Source organism: Sparus aurata, chromosome 7, assembly GCF_900880675.1.
Source record: "Sparus aurata chromosome 7, fSpaAur1.1, whole genome shotgun sequence".
In the NCBI taxonomy this organism is placed as follows: Eukaryota; Metazoa; Chordata; class Actinopteri; order Spariformes; family Sparidae; genus Sparus; species Sparus aurata.
Genome location: NC_044193.1, coordinates 34,700,625 through 34,721,913, shown reverse-complemented (window position 1 = coordinate 34,721,913; position 21,289 = coordinate 34,700,625). Strand labels below are relative to the sequence as shown.

At 40.1% G+C, this 21,289-nt stretch overlaps 1 protein-coding gene across 1 annotated transcript in view; it reads left to right on the top strand.

Moving 5' to 3' along the window:
* hck (HCK proto-oncogene, Src family tyrosine kinase) overlaps positions 1-21,289 on the top strand; it is a 29,240-nt gene that overhangs the window by 5,510 nt on the left and 2,441 nt on the right. The window contains 12 exon segments of the mRNA XM_030423747.1: positions 2,171-2,310; positions 5,082-5,115; positions 5,835-5,917; positions 5,919-5,929; positions 6,055-6,150; positions 6,745-6,848; positions 9,561-9,710; positions 10,221-10,373; positions 10,456-10,638; positions 11,703-11,779; positions 19,192-19,345; positions 19,704-19,835. Of these exon segments, the coding sequence (XP_030279607.1) occupies positions 2,179-2,310; positions 5,082-5,115; positions 5,835-5,917; positions 5,919-5,929; positions 6,055-6,150; positions 6,745-6,848; positions 9,561-9,710; positions 10,221-10,373; positions 10,456-10,638; positions 11,703-11,779; positions 19,192-19,345; positions 19,704-19,835 (1,309 nt within the window). The 5' untranslated portion in view covers positions 2,171-2,178.

Here is a 21,289-nt window from a genome sequence, read left to right as displayed (position 1 = left end):
GTACCAACATTTCAGTCTGCAGCTTTCATCCACCCTCAGCTTTTGGCCTTAGCTTGTTCTACAGTTGAGTCCGAATGGGTGTCACTTACACTGAAACTTAAATAAAAATGTCCAGTTTGTAGCGTAGCATGTAGTATAGCCAGCAGCAGAGGTAGATTTGAATTCTGGCTATTTGAAAGTATGAAAGCATTTGATTCGTAATGTTGCTGCTTTACTCACGGACTGAGATGAACCAATGATAGATGCGCTTTTTAAAATACAAACTAGGGCAATGTTGTATCAGCAGCCTCATGCTGGCCTCCATATTATATTACTAAAAATATGATAGGGAGCCATTTCTTTTCATTATTTTGAAGTAGAATTTAAAAAAAGAGTTTGAAATAGAACTAGAAAGTTCAAAGTGTCCAGAGACACCTGACCCTCCTCTGATTCACCATCTAAAGAGGAACAAGCTTTGGAACGGAGAGAAAAAAGGAAGTAAATATGTTAACACGACTAATCTCCAGAACACCGGAACTTCCTGTGTCTAAATGCTCAAATGAAACATTTTCCATTGCTTACCACTGTACATGAGTACAGTACAGTTTCATAATGATTGTGGTAAAGGCTGTTGATATTTATATATATATATATATTAGAAAACTGCAGAAACATTGCCGTTTTTGCCAGTGTTGGTGTTTCATGCCACTTTCTATTCCACCGGAGATATCCTGTTCTCTTATGTGGTAGCTTTTAAATCCATGGTGACATGTCACATCTAAAGTTATAGTAGATCTGCTGCACAGCTACAGGACCTCTACTGTTTGGAGCTCAGGATAAACATTACATCCTTCGTTCAGAAAGATATTCTGCTTCACTGAGCTGCTTGTCTGTGCCTGTCATGTCTTCCTCTCCATCTGTGTATGGAGGCCAGTGAGCGCTATGAAACATAGTCACTACTGTATCTACCCTCACAGTCTCCATTTTTGTTCTTTGTCCTGTTAAACTTTGTTACATATAACTGTATATACATTTGCATATTTTACATATTTTGTTTGGTACAGTAGATAGAAATACTTTGCATTATCCTGTCACGGAACACCTCAATAGCAGTGAAATAACTGAAAAAAAATATTATTGTCGCTGTTGTAAAAACTATGATAAAGAATAACAATGTAGAAACCACAGCATACAGCAGCCCCAACATCATGAGGTCCTGTCTCCACTACAGGGGAAGGCTGAGAAGACAAAGATGCCTTATAGTTTACACAGTCCGTCTGTCATCTAAATGGATGGAGTTAGGAGTTAGATGACAGACGGACTGTGTAAGGCACCTTTGTCTTCTCAGTCTTCCCCATAGTGGAGAAAATTGTACACCATGCCATATGCTATTTTCACGCCTTCTCCACCCAATATTAGAGAAATACATTTACAGTAACTGCCAGCTGTGAGAGCTGACGTCTCAGCTGTATGTTACAGGATTTAACAAGTGTCACAGCAAACAGTCACAAAAACATTAGAATTTGCCAACTCATCATATTCTGAATTTTCTAAACAAGCATGTGGATCTGGGCCATTTTAACTACATCATGGAATCACTGTCCGTCGAGATGAGAACATGAGAAATGTTCAGATATCATCAGAAGTTAGACAGCCTGTGATAGAAGATCAAGCACAAAGGACAGAACAACAGAGGCAGTAAAACTAGCCAATAGCAGTGAAGATTGGTAGCAGGATCAGCCACTGGAAGGGCTTGGTTCCCCATATTTTGACTTTATAACTGACTTCCGTTTAGGCCTGATAATAATAGCGGGGCTGGTCTTCTGTGTATTGGAGGCCTCTGTTGTGAGGCTTCTGCAGTTCAGCCTCTATTCAATCTCATAGGTGAAGTTTCTGTAAATTCTGTTTCTTGCAAACAACATTCAAGGGTCATTTGATACTGTAATCGTGAATTTATAAAGTCATTTGTAAATACAGTATGACAGACTCTAGTTCATGATCTGTGTTCTGGCTAGTGCTTTATGTGGATGTCCTGCTGTGCATCTAGTACTGTAGGTACATACAAATTTACTCTAGGGATATAGGAACTTGATCTGACTAATTACATAACATTTAACATTTCAAATGTGTTTTACTGCTGGTATCCACAGCCTTCATGTCTTACTGTTTTTCTTCTGTCGTCCCCTTGCAGAAGGCACAATGGGCTGTGTGGGCTCCAAGAAGGAACAGGACCCTCTCAGCAAAGGTTCTGGTAACGATGAGTTACAAAACCGTGCACAGACGGCCCACTATGTTAAAGACCCCACCGCAGGAAACTCTGGGAGCAAAGCTGTAAGCAGTTATATTGTCATAGATGAGAAAAGTTTTAAAATGAATGTGTGAGTGTGTGTGTGTGTATATATATATATTTATATGTATGTATATATATATCTATATATATATATAGATATATATATATGTTTGTATATGTATATATATGTATGTGTATATACATATTTTTTGATATACACACACATATGATATGTTTAATTAAGGATATTTACACATAAAAAACAAGGAAATTACCTTTAAATATGAACACTGTTACAAAACATATAATCAGGCTCAAAGCTGCAGAAGAGTGCTGTTATTAGTTGTGATATATTATTAGATTTAATGTGGAAAATAATGTATTAAACGATCAACCACTTATAAAACATTTTATTTATTTTTTCAATTATGTCAAAATACTGCTGCATATCAGGTGTTATAGTAACATTGTGGTAGTGCTTGACCAAGTCACAAGCCAGTCCTAGCTTATCACCAATACATCAGTTTTAGTGTTTGTGTTGACCAGCAGAACATATTGCTACCATGCAGCGATTCATATCAGGGTGTTCCCACGCAGCAGCATGAAAAGGTCTTCAAAGTAAAGTTGCTAAGTAGTTTGTGAAAGACATTGCCAGAAAGTTGATAAAAACACAATTTATTCATGGTTTTTGCTCATCTTATTTTACAAGATATCTGTCAATGAAAAAACTAATCTATGAAACTACACAATACTCACACATTTTATCTAACGTAACAAAGGTAATTACAATATCAAACTTGAATATAGCATTTTTTTAGCTTTAAAAAAAGCTTTGCAAAAGTGTTTTTTATGTGGAAATTTCTTTTATTTTTTCTGTAAAACCATGGACATTTTATGGTTATTCACAGTTACAGCATTGTCATGCCATTCTAATTAAGACATGTCATTTCACTGACTCTTTTTGTAATGTTGTGGATATTTTGAGGATTTCAAAAATACAAGGAAAATCTGTAAAAGAAACAGGAACAATTCAGTAAAATGAAGTATTTCATATGAAAAGCAACTACAGCAGGCAGATAAATGAACAACAAAGATGAACTGTGTCAAATGCAGAAAGATTGAAAGTATGACGAGGTAACACAGTTTTATTGATGACTATCACAAGTTTTCCTGTTCTCTTCAGAGAGGATAGATGTGCTCTAACATGAACTCTGAATGTGTTCCTGTTGCTTGCTATGATTTTGCATAATAGCCAGACATTTGATCAGTGCCATGGGAGCAGCGTAGCAGTGTGGCTACGTATAAGAGTGGTTCCACTGGCTACTTCCTGTTTGCTTTTTCTCATTTCTCCTCAATGAAGAAAGAGGAAGTGTCAGAAGCAGAGCCATAGCACTCAAGCAAGCGATGTATGACCAAAATTTGGGTTATTAAGCAACGCCTAAGACATTCAGATGTACTGTGTTATTTCGTAGATGTCTACATTTGCGGACCATATCTCTGGCTGTCTGATCTTTACACAGCTCACTATTTTACTTTGTAAAAAACAAACAGTTTTTGATAGAGAGAATACCCACTACAAATCCAGTAGTAGAACTGTAAAATATGAGACAATACTGTACTTTAAAGGTTATTTTGTACATACCATATCATTGTTAGAGGAAACAAAATGAATGTGTTATTGTTTACTGTAAAGTGTACTGTAAAGCAGAAATACAGACAGCTTTACCCCAGCATTTCCCTGTGCTATTACTCTTGGCATCGCTGTTACAAAGACAGCATTAGCAGCCTATTGCCCAAGGCAAAAACCAACTGTAAGAATCCCACCGTGAGCTGGAAACTCTGTTCCTATGAAGAGACCGTGTAAAACAGCTGTTTGTATTAATGAGTAGGCAGTTACTTACTGGTGTAGTACAACATTGCTGTTTGTTTTCTATAAGTGTTGGTGGTAAGAGAAAACACGTTAATGGGGGAACAGACTTTGATACAACATTTGCCGGTTGGTTCACTCCTGTTTAAGCTCGGTCTCTATCACTTTCCATCTTCCCCTTTACTGCCTACTCTGTCACCGGGGTTCTTTTTGTTCTGTAGTGTAGAGTCTCCACAGTTATTTCAGTTCTTTCACTGTTACCTGAGGGTAGAGACCGGGGAAATGATGCCTCTTCCTATTTTGTTTGGTATTAAACACACTCAGGTACCATAATTCATCCTTCTTTTTTCTAGGGAAAAAAAGTAGCAAAGTAAAAACAAGGTTTATAGGGAACCAATCTTTACTAAGATGGTTATTTCTCTATAGCCATTATACTGTGGAATCAGTATTTATTTCAAAATACAAAGTTAGTGCAAAAAAGTAGTAGCCGAAGAGTCAGAAATATGTATTTTTCAGAGAAAAACTTGTTTATTTCTGTTGTTATTTTCAGCTGTAACTATCATTTTATACAGTTACAGCTATGTATGTATAGAAATATAGTTCTGCTGTGATTATTTCATGTACTGTGTTGTGTGGCTTGCATCTTTGTTTAACCCAATCAACCCAACAGCAACATCTCACTGACTTGCTCCTGGTTTGGAGTTAAAAAAAAAAAAGTTATTGTAAATAAACTTTGTGACTGGCTTTACTTTATATGTTTATATGTTATATGTATATTGTTGTGTTTACAGGGTGTTGCACTACCAGTTAGTTGCCCAATAACTAATGCAGCTTCAACATTTATTTTTTTCAATTCAAAATAACAAAAAAAGAGGGAATGGTGGTCGAGGGAACTCTTCACTCAGCCTTATACCACTTTATGTCTCTCTGTCTTTCTGGTTACAGAGCAAAATGCCACCCAATGCTAACACTTCTGACGGTGAGTCACAATCCTTACTTACATGTAAACAAATACACTTGACTCTACATTTTACATTAAGCCATCATTCAACCTCTAATCTACCTAAGGTCTATTGTAGGTCAAAGCATTCACCTTGTACTATCAACAGCACCAGTATGCCAAAAAGACAGTCATTTTAAGCAGCGTCATCTAGGTCAGTGCTGGTTAAACACAAACGTGTGAAGCTCAACACGACATGTGAGAGAGAGGAAAGAGTGCTTTAGAACGATAGCCCCTCTCACCGCCTCACAACAGAGGCCTCCAATACACAGAAGACCAGCCCTGCTATTATTATCAGGCCTAAATGGAAGTCAGTTATAAAGTCAAAATATGGGGAACCAAGTGTTGGTAACGAGGTGGGCATGATTCAGACTCAAATAGAGTCCAGCATGTCTACTTGAAAACAACTTAGACTGATGCCCATGTGCACTTTCACACTCTCACACCCTTATGAGGAACTTCCTTTTCACAAACCAAGAAAAGCAGGCTTGGTTTCTGCTGCATTTCATGTTTTCAGTTTATCCAGTGGGGTTTTTTAGTGTTCTATGCCCACAATGATGTTTTCTCAGGCTGTAATTCCTTAGCATGTTATGATTCAGAAGGTAAACAGGCTCATAGCTGTCACATATTAAAGCAAAAGCCATATTTATTACACTGCATATAATTTTTCTTTTTTCTCTTTGGCCTTGCCGCTGTAGGAGAAAGTATTGCCATGGCACTGTACGACTATGAGGCCATTCATGAAGGAGATCTTGGCTTCAAGAAAGGAGATAAGCTCAGTAATCTTAGAGGAGTAAGTTGAGTAAAAACATTTCTCTTGGACATACAGTGCAAGAATGTGGTTAACCATGAAAATATTCACACCTATTTTGTGTCTTTGTCTTGTTGTCCTCTCACCCTCTCTCTCTTCCTCTATAGATCAGGAGAGTGGTGGAGAGCTATGTTAGTCAGTACAGGCCAGGAAGGTTACATTCCCAGTAACTATGTAGCCAAAGACACTCTGGAGGCAGAAGAGTAAGTGTATGCATATTGAAAATCATTTTTTATACATTATTGGTTTGCCTTAGTAGGACATGTACTGTTCTTAGCTGGCACTTACAGGGCGGGCACTCTGGATGCATGAGACATACTTCTCACATGTGTGTCAAGTGTGGCTGCTACATTGCATCATCTAGACATTCTGAGTTTCTGTCTATTTGTACCGCGACACATGTATGGCTCTTGGCTAAATTACATTATTCAACATTATTCGCCCAATATAGGGTAATTTATATTATTGACTAGAATACCAACATATAGAGCATATGATGTGAAGCCAAATTGCTTTCACTGACTTTACAAGAGCAGCATTTACGCAATTCGACACTGTAGGCGCATAAACAATGTGCATAAGGTACCAGGTCATAGGAACTCCTCTTTAAAGAAAAAAATGTGAAATTGTTGGTTATCTTATCAGTACTGAGCATGACAATCAGGTAATAATCAGCTGAAAGAAATACGTATCGTGCATCCCCAAAATAAAGCATACAATATGACTGGAAAATGACTGCTTGTACGCAAGGAGGTTAAAAGATTTCTATACTAACTGATCTGTGTCCTGTTGTTGAGGTGGTTCTTCAAGGGCGTGAGCAGGAAAGATGCAGAGAGGCAGCTGTTGGCCCCTGGGAACAGAGTGGGATCATATATGATCCGAGACAGTGAGACCACAAAAGGTGAGTTAACCCTTTTTCTTTAGAATTAATGGTCCCTTTTTATATCTGTATTTGTGATCCTCAAATGTATGGATGTGCAATAGTAAATTGTTGGACTGCCCCCTTCAAATTTAAGGTTCAATGAGATTTATTAAAGGTAATTTGTCAAGTTTGTACCTCCCTCATGCTTTGCAAATGTTACTTATAGTTATTTATAAACATATATAAAACATTTTAATTTATAATCCAGCCTTGAAGTAACAAAAGCGTGGACTCATTTCTCTGCATCTTTTTGACAAAGGATGTTCCTAACTTTTGCATGTTGTTCTTTCGGTAGAAGAAGCCAGCCCTTGAAATCAGTTTTGTCTAAAAGGACAAATCCTGATCAAAAATAACTCTCTGATTCCTTACAGTGGTGCTGGAGGCCAGAGTAATGTCATCCAGAGTAATTATATCATTACGTGATTAGATGTTTAGGGCCCAGCACAATAACTTCTGTTTTGTCTGAGCAAAGACGCAGAACATTCCAGGTAGTCCAGGTTTTTATCGCCTTGATACACGCCTGAAGTTTAGCTGACTGATTAGTGTCATCGGGCTGAATGGATAGGTATGACTGTGTATCATCTGCATAACTATGACCATTTATGGATTGTTTTCTAGTGATATTCCCTAAAGGGAGCATATATAAAGTGAATAGTGTTTGTCCGAGCACAGTGCCTTGTAGAACTACGTGACTAACTTTGGTGTGCAGTGAGGACTCATGTTAACTTAAAACTTGAGATCAGTCTGACAAATAGGACTTGAACCAGCTCACTGCAATTCCTTTAATACCAAGTAAATGTTCCAGTTTTTGTTATAAGGTGATTGGTCAAAAGTGTCAAGAACTGTGTCTGACAAGACTTGTAAAGAAAGAAGTCCTTTGTCAGATGGGATTTTGAGAGCATGTGTAACTTTAACCAGTGTGGTTTTGGTGCTATGATGCAGTTGAAAACCTGTTTTGAAATTCTCATATAAACTATTGTTATGTAGAAAGTCGCACAGCTGATTGGCAACTGTTTTCTCAAAAAAAAAAAAGAAAATAGAAAAAAAGGGAAGGTTAGATAGGGTCTATAGTTGGCTAAAACATCTGGATCAGCTGTTGGCTTTTTAAGAAGCGGTTTGATTACAGCTTCTTTAAAGGACTGTGGTACATATCCTGTTAATAGGGACAGACTGGAGTGCTAAATAAAGGTAGAACTTCTTTAAGGTGGTTTAGAAGAAGAAGATATATATCTGCTTTACAGCTGTTTCTGATGTTTCTGAGGTCACAAGGTGATGAACTTTGTGCTGAGTATTATGGGAACACAAGTGTTACGGTGGGGTTTTGTTTGGACCCAAAATGCAGAGGCCAGAGACTGGAAATCAGATAAAAGGTGTTTCTTTTTAAACAGAGCTTTTGAGGGTAGCTGACGAGGAGGGCAAGGAGGGTTTGTCTGGTGGTAAAGTGGCGGGATCTCAGGAGAGCCAGTGGAGCTGGAGGTTCTGCACACAAAGGGAAAAAACATGAGCATGAGACAAAGTCCATTTAGGGAAAAAAACACTTGAGCTTAAGCACAAGAAAAATCTCAACACAAGAAAAACTCTGGAATTACGCAAATACAATAGATAAGGCACTGATGTAGTCACCATCCAAGATGGAACAACCTGGCACCCGAGTAGAGAAGAGACCGGGATGATATAGCAGTTTGACGAGTTGATGATCAGCAGGCGCATTTCTCCACTGCTGCAGACAACACTTCCACAGCCACAGCCACAGACACATGTTCAGAGAAAGGGAGCAGGTGAGGGAGAAGCTAATATTTTAATATCTAAGCTAATATTTGAAGCTTTCTTTTTTTCTCTTTTCAGAGGGGCAATAGAGTCAAGTTTCATTTGTAGAGAGCCTGCAACCATATCAACAAGATGATCAATCCGTGAGGGGCTACGATTAGCACCTGAGTCGCCTTTTGTGCAGTGACATGACATTGAATAAAGCTGATGGAATGATTTCCTTAGATTTTGCTTCAGCACTGTCAGACATACATCTTGAATAGAAAAGTTTGCCTTGTGGTGTGTAGTCCAGTAAAAGGAATTCAAAAGGTATTAGATAATGGTCTGATAAAAGAGGATTCTATTAACTGTTAAATTCCAATGCCATATGCCATAACAAGGTCAAGGGTGTAATTAAAACTGGGAGTTGGTTCATGTACACACTGACTGAAGCCAATCAAATCTAATAATGAGATATATGCAGTGCCAAATCTATTATTATCAATGTCCACACAATATTAGAATTACCAATAATAATTACTTTATCTGTTTTAAGGACTAAACTTAATGAAGGGTGGGGTTTGGGTGGGTTGCTTCTCTAAAAGAAGAACAGAGGAGCATGTAGGACTGCAGCTCTGCCTCCTGGTCTCAACTCTGGGTTGTCATGGCTTTGGACGACTAACAAACTCGGTCAGGTTTCTGGATAAGAGAGCCTCTCCATCCAAAGTGGGATGAATACCGTCCCTCCTAATCAGACCATGGTTTCCCTAGAAAGACCACCAATCATCTACAAAATAACAGCCAGCAGTTAAATGTCGACATTTGGCCAAACATGTCATCACTGGTGATTGGCGGGAGTCCAGAGAAAACTGGATTGGCATCAGCATTAAAATAATTCCCTATGGGTCACACTGTAACTACTGCTTCCTTTCTCTTTTACAACAGGTAGCTACTCTCTGTCTGTCAGGGACAGCGATGTCCAGTCTGGTGACACAGTTAAACATTATAAGATCCGTACGCTAGACAATGGAGGATTCTACATCTCTCCCCGCAACACCTTCAGCACCCTGCAGGAGCTGGTCAGCCATTACAAGAGTGAGTACAATGCTGTCAGAATTCAGACTGTTTCCTGTCTGAACTTTGTCACTGAATTTATTTTATAAGGATGCAAAGCAAGCTCTGCTCTGCTGGGCAGATTTAACACAAGTGTGAAAGTGTGTAATTCCTAAAGAAATGGGTGTGATTGCTCTTTAATTGTAATCTGGGAGGCGCCCATTAGCTCAGTTTGTAGAGCGGACGTCTCATGTACAGAAGCTTTGTCCTCGCTGCAACGGCCCAGGGTTTACATCCTCGCCCTTGGCTGTGTGTCACCCGCCCTCTCTCTCACCATGTTTCCTGTCGTCTCTGAAGCTGTCCCATCAATAAAGCCACACAAAGGCCCCCCAAAAAATAAATATCATCTGCATCAGTATCAGGGTGAAGGTGTTTTCATTATATAGAAATGATTAGTTGAATTATATATTCTTCTTGGCAAATAATAGCAACTTATGGCCCTGGTTTTCATTGTAAAACAAAAAGTGTAAAATCCTTCCTTGTTTATTCCAGAGCAGGGAGATGGTCTCTGCCAAACCCTGACCAACCCATGCTTGAGCCCCAAACCTGAGAAGCCATGGGAGAAAGATGCCTGGGAAATCCCAAGATCATCACTAAAACTGGATAAGAGGCTTGGTGCTGGCCAATTTGGAGAAGTCTGGATGGGTGAGATTCTAGAATCCCGGTAGTGATGGGGATGGGAAGCTTGCAATGAAAATTTGAATGCTAACCCTTGTTTTGTTTTAAGCTACATACAATAAGCACACAAAGGTTGCAGTGAAGACCATGAAGCCTGGCAGCATGTCAGTTGAAGCCTTCATGGCTGAGGCCAACCTGATGAAGAGTCTACAGCATGACAAACTGGTCCGACTCCATGCGGTGGTCACCAAGGAGGAGCCTATCTATATCATCACGGAGTACATGGAGAAAGGTGTGTGTGTGTGTGTGTGTGTGTGTGTGTGTGTGTCTGTGTGTGTGTGTTCATGCGTGTACAGATGCAGTGCACACTCACTTTATCTTTTATTCCACATCCATTTTCATGTCTCTATTTTTTCACATGCACTTTAGCAATTAATATGTGTGAAGAAAGGTTTAAATCGAATCTTACTTAACTTAACATAATTTAACCTGAATTGAGAATTAATATAGCAAGACAGCCATAAAATGGATGATAACTCTAGTTGTGCTATATAATTTTCAGAATTTGTTTTCTAACTGTTCAACAGTGTTTTATGAGTGCAATGTTAGAACAGTGGACTGCTTTTAAAAAACAAGCACCCATATTAACCACAATGCATTTTAGCCACCAAGTGACATCACTGAGTGCAATTTATCAAATTACATGCAGCTTCCTCTGGAGTCACAACAGTCTTTAAACTGCTTCTTTCACATGAACAGTACTATAAAGACCTGTAAACACACTTAAATGTGGAAAATTGGTGAAGTTACACTTTACACACATCACTTATTTACCTTCACAGGTACTATAATTGATTCCAATCCAGAAACATTTTAACTCCATAGGGGGTAGTTTTGCAGTAGTCAGGATGGAATAAAAAAAAAGCCATATCATTAGATGTTATATAATCTACATAGTGAGTCAGCTGCAACAGAACATTACATGTTGCATTTGAGAGTGTGTGAAAGCCAAGCAGAGCAATCTTACACAGTGGGCTACAAGTATTGATAAACAGTTGAAATATGTATCAAAATTTAAAAAAAGATGTTCAAATAATTCACTGTTGTAACAATAGCTTCTCTATAATTAACAGTGTAAATTCAAATGAACACATATAGTGTGACTTGAGTACTTGGAGTTCTTCAGACAGTAAAAGTTGATAACCCTTGCAGAAAGGGATGAATGGGCATGAAATTCATTGACATCAAAAGGTCAAATCATAGTCAATACATGTTGGCAAAGAATAGTTGTATTTTTTCTAGCTTCAAGCTACAAGTAGCATGTATTTAATCATGTGTTTGAATGTATCTCTACAGGTAGTTTATTGGACTTCTTAAAGAGTGATGAGGGCAATCGTGTGCAGCTCCCCAAGCTCATTGACTTCTCTGCCCAGGTGAGATTCATTGGTCAAATTTAGCTCCATTCAATATTCCAACAAAGACAGGAGAAAATAAATAACTTCCCATCAGGTGAAAGCCTTTATTTTGTATTTTATATTTTTGTTTGTTTGTTTTTTCACTATAGGCCATGAAAATTGATTAGCTATTAGCTAGCTTCACTTAAGACCAGATTGATGTTGTGAGACTTTTAAAGTGTTGTAATACAGTGTGTGCATGTAGCATATTGTGCAGATGAGTTCAAGGTTTTAGGTTAATTAATTTATCATTTTACAACACCGGGTTTCAAAACAAAATTGAGCTCGAATTCCTTATGCTATATCATAGAAATATCATTTATGAAACACACTATTTTAAAGACTGCAGTGGGGAGGATGAATTGAGGAATCTCAGCCTAGCATATGAAGCTGCTCCATCCTCTGGTGGTACAGCAGTTGATACTTGTGTATCATTTGCCGGATGGCAGCAGGTTGAACAAACTGAGGCGTGTTGTTTTATGGAATCCCTCTGTGCTGACATCTTATTTCACATTTATCTCTGATGCTCAGTAGATAGGTACCAGCGATGTGTTGGCCAGTTTTAACTACGCACCTAGGAACTTTCCGGTTGTGCGGAGTGTTAATTTTCCAATCAGCTTCATGTGTGAGATTGTGTCGAATGCTGAGCTGAAGTCAAAAAACAGCATTCTGATGTAGCTGTTATTATTTTGAAGATGTGTAAAGACTGAGTGAAGGATATGGCAAACTAAGTGAATCTTTTGGTTCTGAAGCACTGAAAGAAAGTTAGTAATAACATTAGCTCGCTGATTAGCACATGTTTATAGTACACAGCTGGGTATGTTATCTGGACCAGCAGTCTGATTTATATACACTCTCAGCAGGATTTTTTCTCACATCCGCTGTGTTTACTGACAGTGGCCAGTAGGGCTGCCCGATAAATCGAATTTTCATCGTCATCCTGATATGAACATGTGTGATAAACACATCATGATGTATAAGTAAAATCAGATTGTTTACATGCACCTTGAGCAAGCCAACATTTAGCCTATCAGAGGGAGCCCTGGATACAAGAGCCAAGGGAGTGAGCCTAAATTCTGAATTTCTTCAGTGACACAGATATCGTGATGTATCATGGATGAAATTTCTTGCAATATGTCGATTATCGCAGAATCGCTGTAACGTGATATTATCGTTATCGAGGGCAAAATATTGTGATGGTATTGTATCGCGAGGTACCTGGTAATACCCAGCCCTACAATTAATTCAATGGTTGTATTGTCGTATTCACTCACAAGATGTCACCAAAATCACACTGTCCTTTTTAAAATCTTTCCAAAAATGATGTAAGTGTATCGAATCGTATCGAATCGTATCGTTGGCTGAATATCGTGATATATATCATATCATGAGCTGAATATCATGTATCGTATCGTGAGATTAGTGTATTGCTACAGCCCTACTACGGACCCGCCGCGTAAAAAAAAAAAAGTGAAAGGAAGACGTGAGAAAGTGTTGGAGAAAGTGTTTCGCCGAAAAAAAACAAAAAAAAACACCAACGGTAAGAAGAAATGGAAGCCGTCGGTGTTCCTACTCCCAAAATGGATTGGGACTTGACCAATTTACCGGATGGATGGCGGAGATTTCGACAACACGTCGAGCTCATGTTTACCGGACCACTCAAAGCAAAGTCAGAAGAGGAGGAGCTGTGGATCGGTGATAAAGGACGCGACATCAGCAACACTTGGACACTAACGGCTGACGAGGCGAAGACGTTAAAAACGTACTACGACAGATTCACGGAGTACCTCACCCCTAAATCAAACCCCATCTTTGCCAGGTACAAGTTTCATGAGAAGACACAAGGAAGCAGTGAGTCTTTTGAACATTTTGTGACTGAACTGAAGTTGCTTGTTAAGGACTGTGGCTACACAAACAGTGATGACATGGTCAGGGACCGTATAGTGTTCGCCACCAACTCACCTAGAGTGCGAGAGAAGTTGCATAGCAACGGACCGGAGCTGACGCTGGATAAAGCAATAGATATAGCGCGCTCCCATGAACTATCACAAGCACAGTTAAAGGCTATGGCAAATGAATGTCAAGTGCATGCAGTCCACCACAAGATAGTAAAGCCAGGCGCCAGGAGAGGTGCTAGTAACAAGCCAAATGACCACCAGAAGAATCAGGAGAAAGCCTGTAGTACGTGTGGAGGAAACCACAGCTACACAACAGAATGCCCTGCAAAAGGCAAGCAATGCATGAAGTGCAAGAAGTTCAACCACTATGCAAGAGTGTGTAAAACGAAGCCTCAGACTCAGAATAGAGTGAGATACAAGAACGTTCACACCGTTGAAGAGGTCGATGAGGACTATGATTCTGAGCTGTATGTGGACTCTATTACTGCAGAGGAAGAGGATGAGGAAAGTGCATATGCAGACATCGGACTGAGACCACAGAACCGACAGCATAAGTTCAAGCTGGATACTGGAGCTCGAGCCAGCATAATCCCTGCCACTGCCTTTGCCACACTCATGCCCAAAACACAGTTAAAAGCCCCAGATCATAGGTTAACAGGCTATGGGGGACACTCACTTGAAGTGAAAGGCTACTGCAACATAGAAGGGAGGTATAAAGAGAGGTCAACCATCCAGAAGTTCTATGTAGTGAACGGTAATGGCCCCCCTATCCTAGGCTTCAGAGCATGTAAAGCGCTAGGGCTAATTAAAGTAGTATATGCAGTCAGCAGTGAGAAAGAGAGAACCACTCAGTCAGACAAAATCTTAAGTGAGTATGCAGATGTTTTTAAAGGCATCGGCACATTCCCAGGTGAATGCAGTTTCACTATTGACCCAGAGGTAGCTTCTGTGGTCTGTCCACCACGCAGGGTACCATTTGCACTAAAAGATCGTCTAAAAACAGAGTTAGACAACATGGAGAGAGAAGGCATAATCTGTAAAGTAACTGAGCCTACACAGTGGGTTAATGCCTTAGTAGTGTGTGAGAAACCAAAGACAGGCAAGCTTAGAATATGCCTAGACCCAAGACCCTTAAATAAGGCAATAATGAGGCCACACTACCCCCTACCCACACTTGAGGATGTAACATCCAAGTTAGCAGGGGCGAAGTTTTTCAGCATCTTAGATGCAAGATCAGGCTATTGGGCTATTAAGTTAAGCGAGGAGTCGTCACTACTCACCACATTTAACACTACGTTTGGCAGATACCGCTTTCTCAGGTTACCCTTTGGCATTGTATCAGCCCAAGATGAGTTTCAGAGGAGAGTAGATGAGACATATTAAGGCCTTAGGGGCGTGGCTGGGATAGTTGATGACATCGTTGTTTTTGGAAAAACAAAGGAGGAGCACGACCGCAACCTCAGAGCAATGCTCAGCAGGACCAGAGAGCGAGGGATGAGGCTGAATCCTGAAAAGTGTTGCATCTGCGAGCCTGAAGTGAGCTACTTTGGACATAGGCTGACAGCAGACGGCCTAAGACCAGACCCACTTAAGGTGAAAGCGATCAGAGAGATGTAACCGCCGAAAAGTGAGGCAGAGTTGGATACTGTTCTTGGTATGGTGACTTACCTAGCTAGGTTTGCTCCCAATCTATCTGAGGTAACAGCACCCCTAAGACAGCTACTAAAGCAGGACACAGAATTCAAGTGGAACAACACACACGAGAGTGCATTCCAGCAGATGAATGAGATCATCACAGTGGAGCCAGGGCCGGTGAGAATAAGTGACACTGCAAGTAGATGCATCAAAAAATGGCCTGGGTGCAACCATCATGCAGGAAGGCAGGCCAGTTACATATGCATCAAAGCTGCTTAATAAGACTGAGCAGAATTACGCCCAAATAGTGAAGGAACAGTATGCAGTTTTAATTGGGTGGAGGAGGTTTCATGAGTACCTCTGTGGGCGAAATGTAACGGTGGAGTCAGACCACAAATCACTGGAGGCCATACTCCGAAAACCACTGGCCCTTGCACCACCACGTCTACAGCGCATGATGCTGGCACTGCAGAAATACAGCATCACTCTCATCCACAAGCCGGGCAAGGAAATCCCGGTGGCCGACACATTGTCCAGGAAGTCCATGGATGATGAGGACAGCTCACTATCTGAAGCTATGGAGACTCAGATACACACAGTGATCAGTGCAGCACCTGTAAGCGCAGACAGGATGAACGACATCAGAACAGCAACTACTCAAGACATCTGCCAAACACACCGCAGCGCCAACACAAAGGAGCCCATGCTCTCACATGAGATTCCAGAGAATCCATGGGAGACTGTAGGAACAGAACTATTCTCATGGAACTCAGAGAACTATATTGTGATCTGTTACTACCTCAGCAGGTACTTTGAGGTGGAACGCCTAACACACACCACCACCACTGCTGTCATTCACAGAATGAAAGCAGTATTTGCAAGGCATGGCATCCCAAAAAAAGTGATTAGTGACAACGGGCCATGCTGCCGCTCACAAGAGTTTAAACAGTTTGCAGACTCGTGGGGATTCCAGCATGTCACCTCAAGCCCACATTATCCGCAGAGCAATGGCCTTGCAGAAAAGACAGTTCAGACTGCAAAGCAGATCTTCACCAAGGCCAAGGAGGACAAGAGAGACCTGTACCTCAGCCTGCTGGAGTACAGAAACACTCCAGTTGATGGACTCAAATCACCAGCTCAAATTCTGATGAGTCGCAGGCTACGCTCCATCCTGCCCAACACAACTCAACAACTACGACCTCAGGTAACCCCCCAGGAGACTGTACGAGCAAGGAGAGAGAGCTGCCAACAGCGCCAAAAAGAGCACTACAGCAGATCTACACAACCCCTATCACCACTACATGCCGGGGCACCCATCCGTTTCCAGCAAGGAGATGGCACATGGAAACCAGCAACAGTCATTCAACCAGCTGAAACACTGCGTAGCTACCACATCAGAGCTGGTGATGGACAGACTTTCAGGCGCAACCAACGTCATCTGATCAGCAACCACACACCTGTCATACAGCAGCCAGAGATCAGTGAGGACGCAGTGGACGAGACACAGAAAATGACCAGCAACAACCTGTGTCTGTGAGTGAGCCAGATCACTCTGGGCCTTATCGTACCAGATATGGCCGTGTGATTAAGCCAAGGAAAGCCTTTGACTTATAAACTTTCTAAAAAAAAAAAAAATGTATGTAATGTTGCTGTAAACAATTTAATATTGCATTTTGAATGAAAATTAATTTGAATATGCTTTTAAATGAAAATGAATGAATTTTAACTTATGTTTTGAAAAAATGTTCTTGCAAGAATAAGGCACATTTATTTACAAATGTTCTATTGCCATGTTTAGAAAAAAATTACGTATATGTACTAAATCAACAGGAGAGTGTTAATTATTTTTAAAACTAAACTTATTTGAAAAAAAAAAATGTTTGCACTACGTAACACTTAAGACAGCAGCATACTGTGTTATTTCATGTTCTAGACGATCTGTCAAAGTATTTTTTCTGTTGAAGGGAGATGTAATATTCCATGATGTTCCATGTATGCTTTTATTCTGAAACTCCAGTACCGGAGTAGAATGTAACAAATATATGTCTATGGTTACTGTTGCCTAAGAGACAAGGAATAAAAAAGTAGCGGAGCTACAGACAGCTACAAAGTGGCAGTGAAGGTATCCGGTTTGTCGTACAGGATAGATTATGAACACATCGTGAGTAGTCTATCACAACAATGGCGATATGAAAAAATACAGGAATTTTCATCAGATGACCTGAATAGCACTTTATGTTATGCTGTACTGCTGCTATCTTGTGGACAATTAACCTGCACTGATCTTATCTCTTTTTGTCTACTGAGCTGTGTGGTACCAATGTAAATGGTCAAACTAATTAGTTGTGTTACCTCTCGTTATGGCAACAGTTGCAAGACACTGTCGACGCAGAACACGTGTTTGGTTAATATCATCCTGCTTTCAGCCGAAATAATTCCAAATAACTGATGTTGCTTTTCTTTTTGGCACCAAGTCTTTGTTTTCAGCGATTTTCTCTTGTTCGTTGCTCATTTTTCAATGTTGTTACCAGTGACTCACTCCATGTGCAGGGGCGTGGTCTGCTTCGGCACACTTAATAAGAACTAATGTGATTGGTGGATCGCTGTGCATGCAGAGTCTGTATGCACAGTGTGTGTCAGGTACCCTTGAAATTAGATGAGCCTCCTACATCGCAAGCTCTGCGATGTGACTATTGCACACATGTACATCGCGGTGGCGATGCTCAAACGATATATCGTGCAGCTCTAGTATATGACATATAGCTGCATATCACATAGACTGCAGTGCAGGGGAGGAGTAAAATAAGTGTCTTCCTTATGTCCAGTCTACTCCATAACTTAATAATATAACATATTTTAAGGCCACTGTCATTTGCAGTCTCCAGCAGTTGTCCACTCACCGTCTCCACAGCTCCACTTAAGCCACTGTATCAGCCAACTTGAAGACAGTTGTCAGTCTCCCGACATGTAGCTTCCTTTTTCTCGGCAGTCGTAGGCTCTTCTTCTGTCTCATCACTGGGCCTTCTCTTTTTTCCTTTGCAAAGTAGCTCTCGGAAGACATTTGTTTTCCACTCATTTTAGCTAGCTTGAGGGCTTATCGTGTGTGTGTGTGTGTGATCATCAACATAATGGAAATAAAATGACTTATTTATTCTTTGTCTGGGGCCCGGTACCAAATGACCGACGGACCGGTGGTTGGGGACCACTGGACTACAACATTGCTTTGAGCCCTCAGCAGACTGGAGAAGGGCCATAGAAATGCATGTCACATATACCAAACCATCCCCCTGAAAAATCCTGAGCTCCATCATTACTGTCAACAAATCCTCATTTCAGAAGCTCAAAGTTTAATTCTGCTGTCCTGTCAAGTTTATAAATACAACAGCTCTTGTCACTGTTACCCTAATTTCTTAATCTTATTTCATAATCCATATTGGTGGTACAGCTTGGCATGTGTAGAGCTGCTGAGACAGTGACCAACTTCTTTTATAAAAGCTGCTAGATTTGAAATATTAATTATTATTTAATTATTATTTATTTATGATAGAGTTTTGCTTCCTCTCTAATAGAATGAAGAAAGAGGGTAGGAAGTGGGAAGACAGTTAGATCTGCCTGTTTCAATTAAATCCCAGAACAGATGTTACCATGTGAAATTATTCAGTTAGAGTTATCAGTTAGAGAGATTGCTCTCTAGTGCTGACACAAAGGAACTAAAGAAAGAGACTACAGATATTAGTATATCTTCACAGACAAAATCGCAAGCATCCTGTTAAGGGCTGTTTTCTAACATTTCTTTGCCAGTGAGGCACTATTGGTAACAAAGTTTTAACTCTTTTACCCTGACTTATTTTTCTCTAGACTGCAGAGGGCATGGCCTACATTGAGCAGAGGAACTACATCCACAGAGACCTGAGAGCTGCCAACATCCTTGTCAATAAGGCTTTAGTTTGCAAAATTGCTGACTTTGGCCTTGCTCGTATCATTGAAGATAACGAGTACACAGCCAGGGAAGGTACGACACAGTATTCACTGTCACATGTTATATAGCAAGGTGTCATCGGCAGAACTAATGAACAAACGTGCAAAGTGATTTCCAGAACTGATGAAATGAGAGAAGTCATGGTTTCATCAGTTTTTAGGGGGAATTCCTTTAATGTCAGCAAGATGTCTGATTACAAAATGAGTGACTAAAATAGTCGAGACTTTAGATGACAGTGACTTGCTGTATGGCTAACTGAATGAGAGTCAGAGAGGACGTGTTACGAGCAGGGAAATTCTCAGAAGTGTCATTAGAAGCCAACTAATGTCTCAGTAACAATGTTAACATTAGTTCAAATTTTGACTGTTTTTCAATATTCCACAAAAAACAGGAGCCAAATTCCCTATCAAATGGACAGCCCCTGAGGCCATCAACTATGGATCTTTCACCATTAAGTCTGATGTCTGGTCCTTTGGTATCTTGCTGACTGAGATTATCAGTTACGGACGCACACCATACCCTGGTAAGTGTATCACTACTTTCAACTTTGATGTGTTTGGGGCAAGGACCTTGCAAAGGTTTTTCCATTTCTACATCTGAATATACGCATATAAAGATATATATGATTGATATTGATACAGACTGATATATATACATTTCTTCACATGATAATGAAGAAGATACAAATGTATTGTAGTGTTTGTGTCGACTTTTTTTCCAAGTTCAAAGTATTTAAAGGAACAGTTTCCCCAAAAATGAAAATTCAGTCATTAGCTCCTCACCACCAAGCCAATAGAATGTCAGGTAAAGTTTCATAGTCCAGAAAAAAATTTCTTGAACTTCACAGCAAAACAGCATTGCAGCATTCTCCTAAACAACTCAAGTGGCTGGGGACTTGTTTTTGAAAATAAAAAACATCACCATAAACATAAACATTAATAACAGCATTAACACATGCATATATGATATGATATTTGCCTACTCCATACTTTGAGAAATCAGGAAGCAATGCAGCAGTAATGTTCTGGATGGCAGCAGAAACCAACCTCCTTGAGCAAAAATTGATAAAGAAAAGGGTCTTTGGCATGGCAAGTTCAGCATCAAAGTCCTGCCAGATGGTTCTCTTGACAAGAATGTTATTTACATTGACTGTCGATGTGAACTGAGTTACTACCAGAGTGCGTCAAGTCTCAAATACCACTTGCTGGCCGAGCACACAGCTGATGCAGAGAGTTAATCGCGAGTTAACTATGGACAATCATGTGATTAACATGATCCAGTATTTTAATTGATTGACAGTCTGTGTATACACACACACCCACACACACACTGTATTTTGCATTTGCACGTACTCTGCATCTGAAGTGGGTGCACAAGCTTCAAGCGTTTAGAGTGTAAATAACATCTTTTCAAATTAAGTCTGTATATACACACAGAAGTAGATAAGCTGGTACATGAATGTTATGACAAACTGAGGATTTTTCCTAGTAAAGAAACAACTTCATGTTTTGCAATTAATGACAAATTTACAAGAAGGCACGAATGATTTCGAAGTTTAAGATACTCCTCACTCAATAACTCTTAAAGGGGCATGATTTAAGAAAGGAGTCTGGGGATTTTACGGTTATTAGCTCAATGGCGACATCTGCCGCTAACAATGGCAGGTAAGAGCGAATAATTTACATTACAATGAACAGAATGGAAATGAGACAGTGTAATCTATTCTGCCTGTTGTGGATTCTTCCCCTTCTTCTTCTTGTCTCACAGAGCACATCAGTTGATTTGGTGGTCTTTCAATGTAGCCTAGGACAAGTGTGTTCTCTCTGCTGAAAGAATGTGGTCACATGTGCCCAGACCATCTCTGAATGTGGTCTGAGTGATCAGATCTCGCATGCCCCCTCAAAGTGTCTTTGGGACATTGACACCTGTACTCAGAGCTGTCTATTTGCGATCAGATCAGTGAGGACAGATGATCAC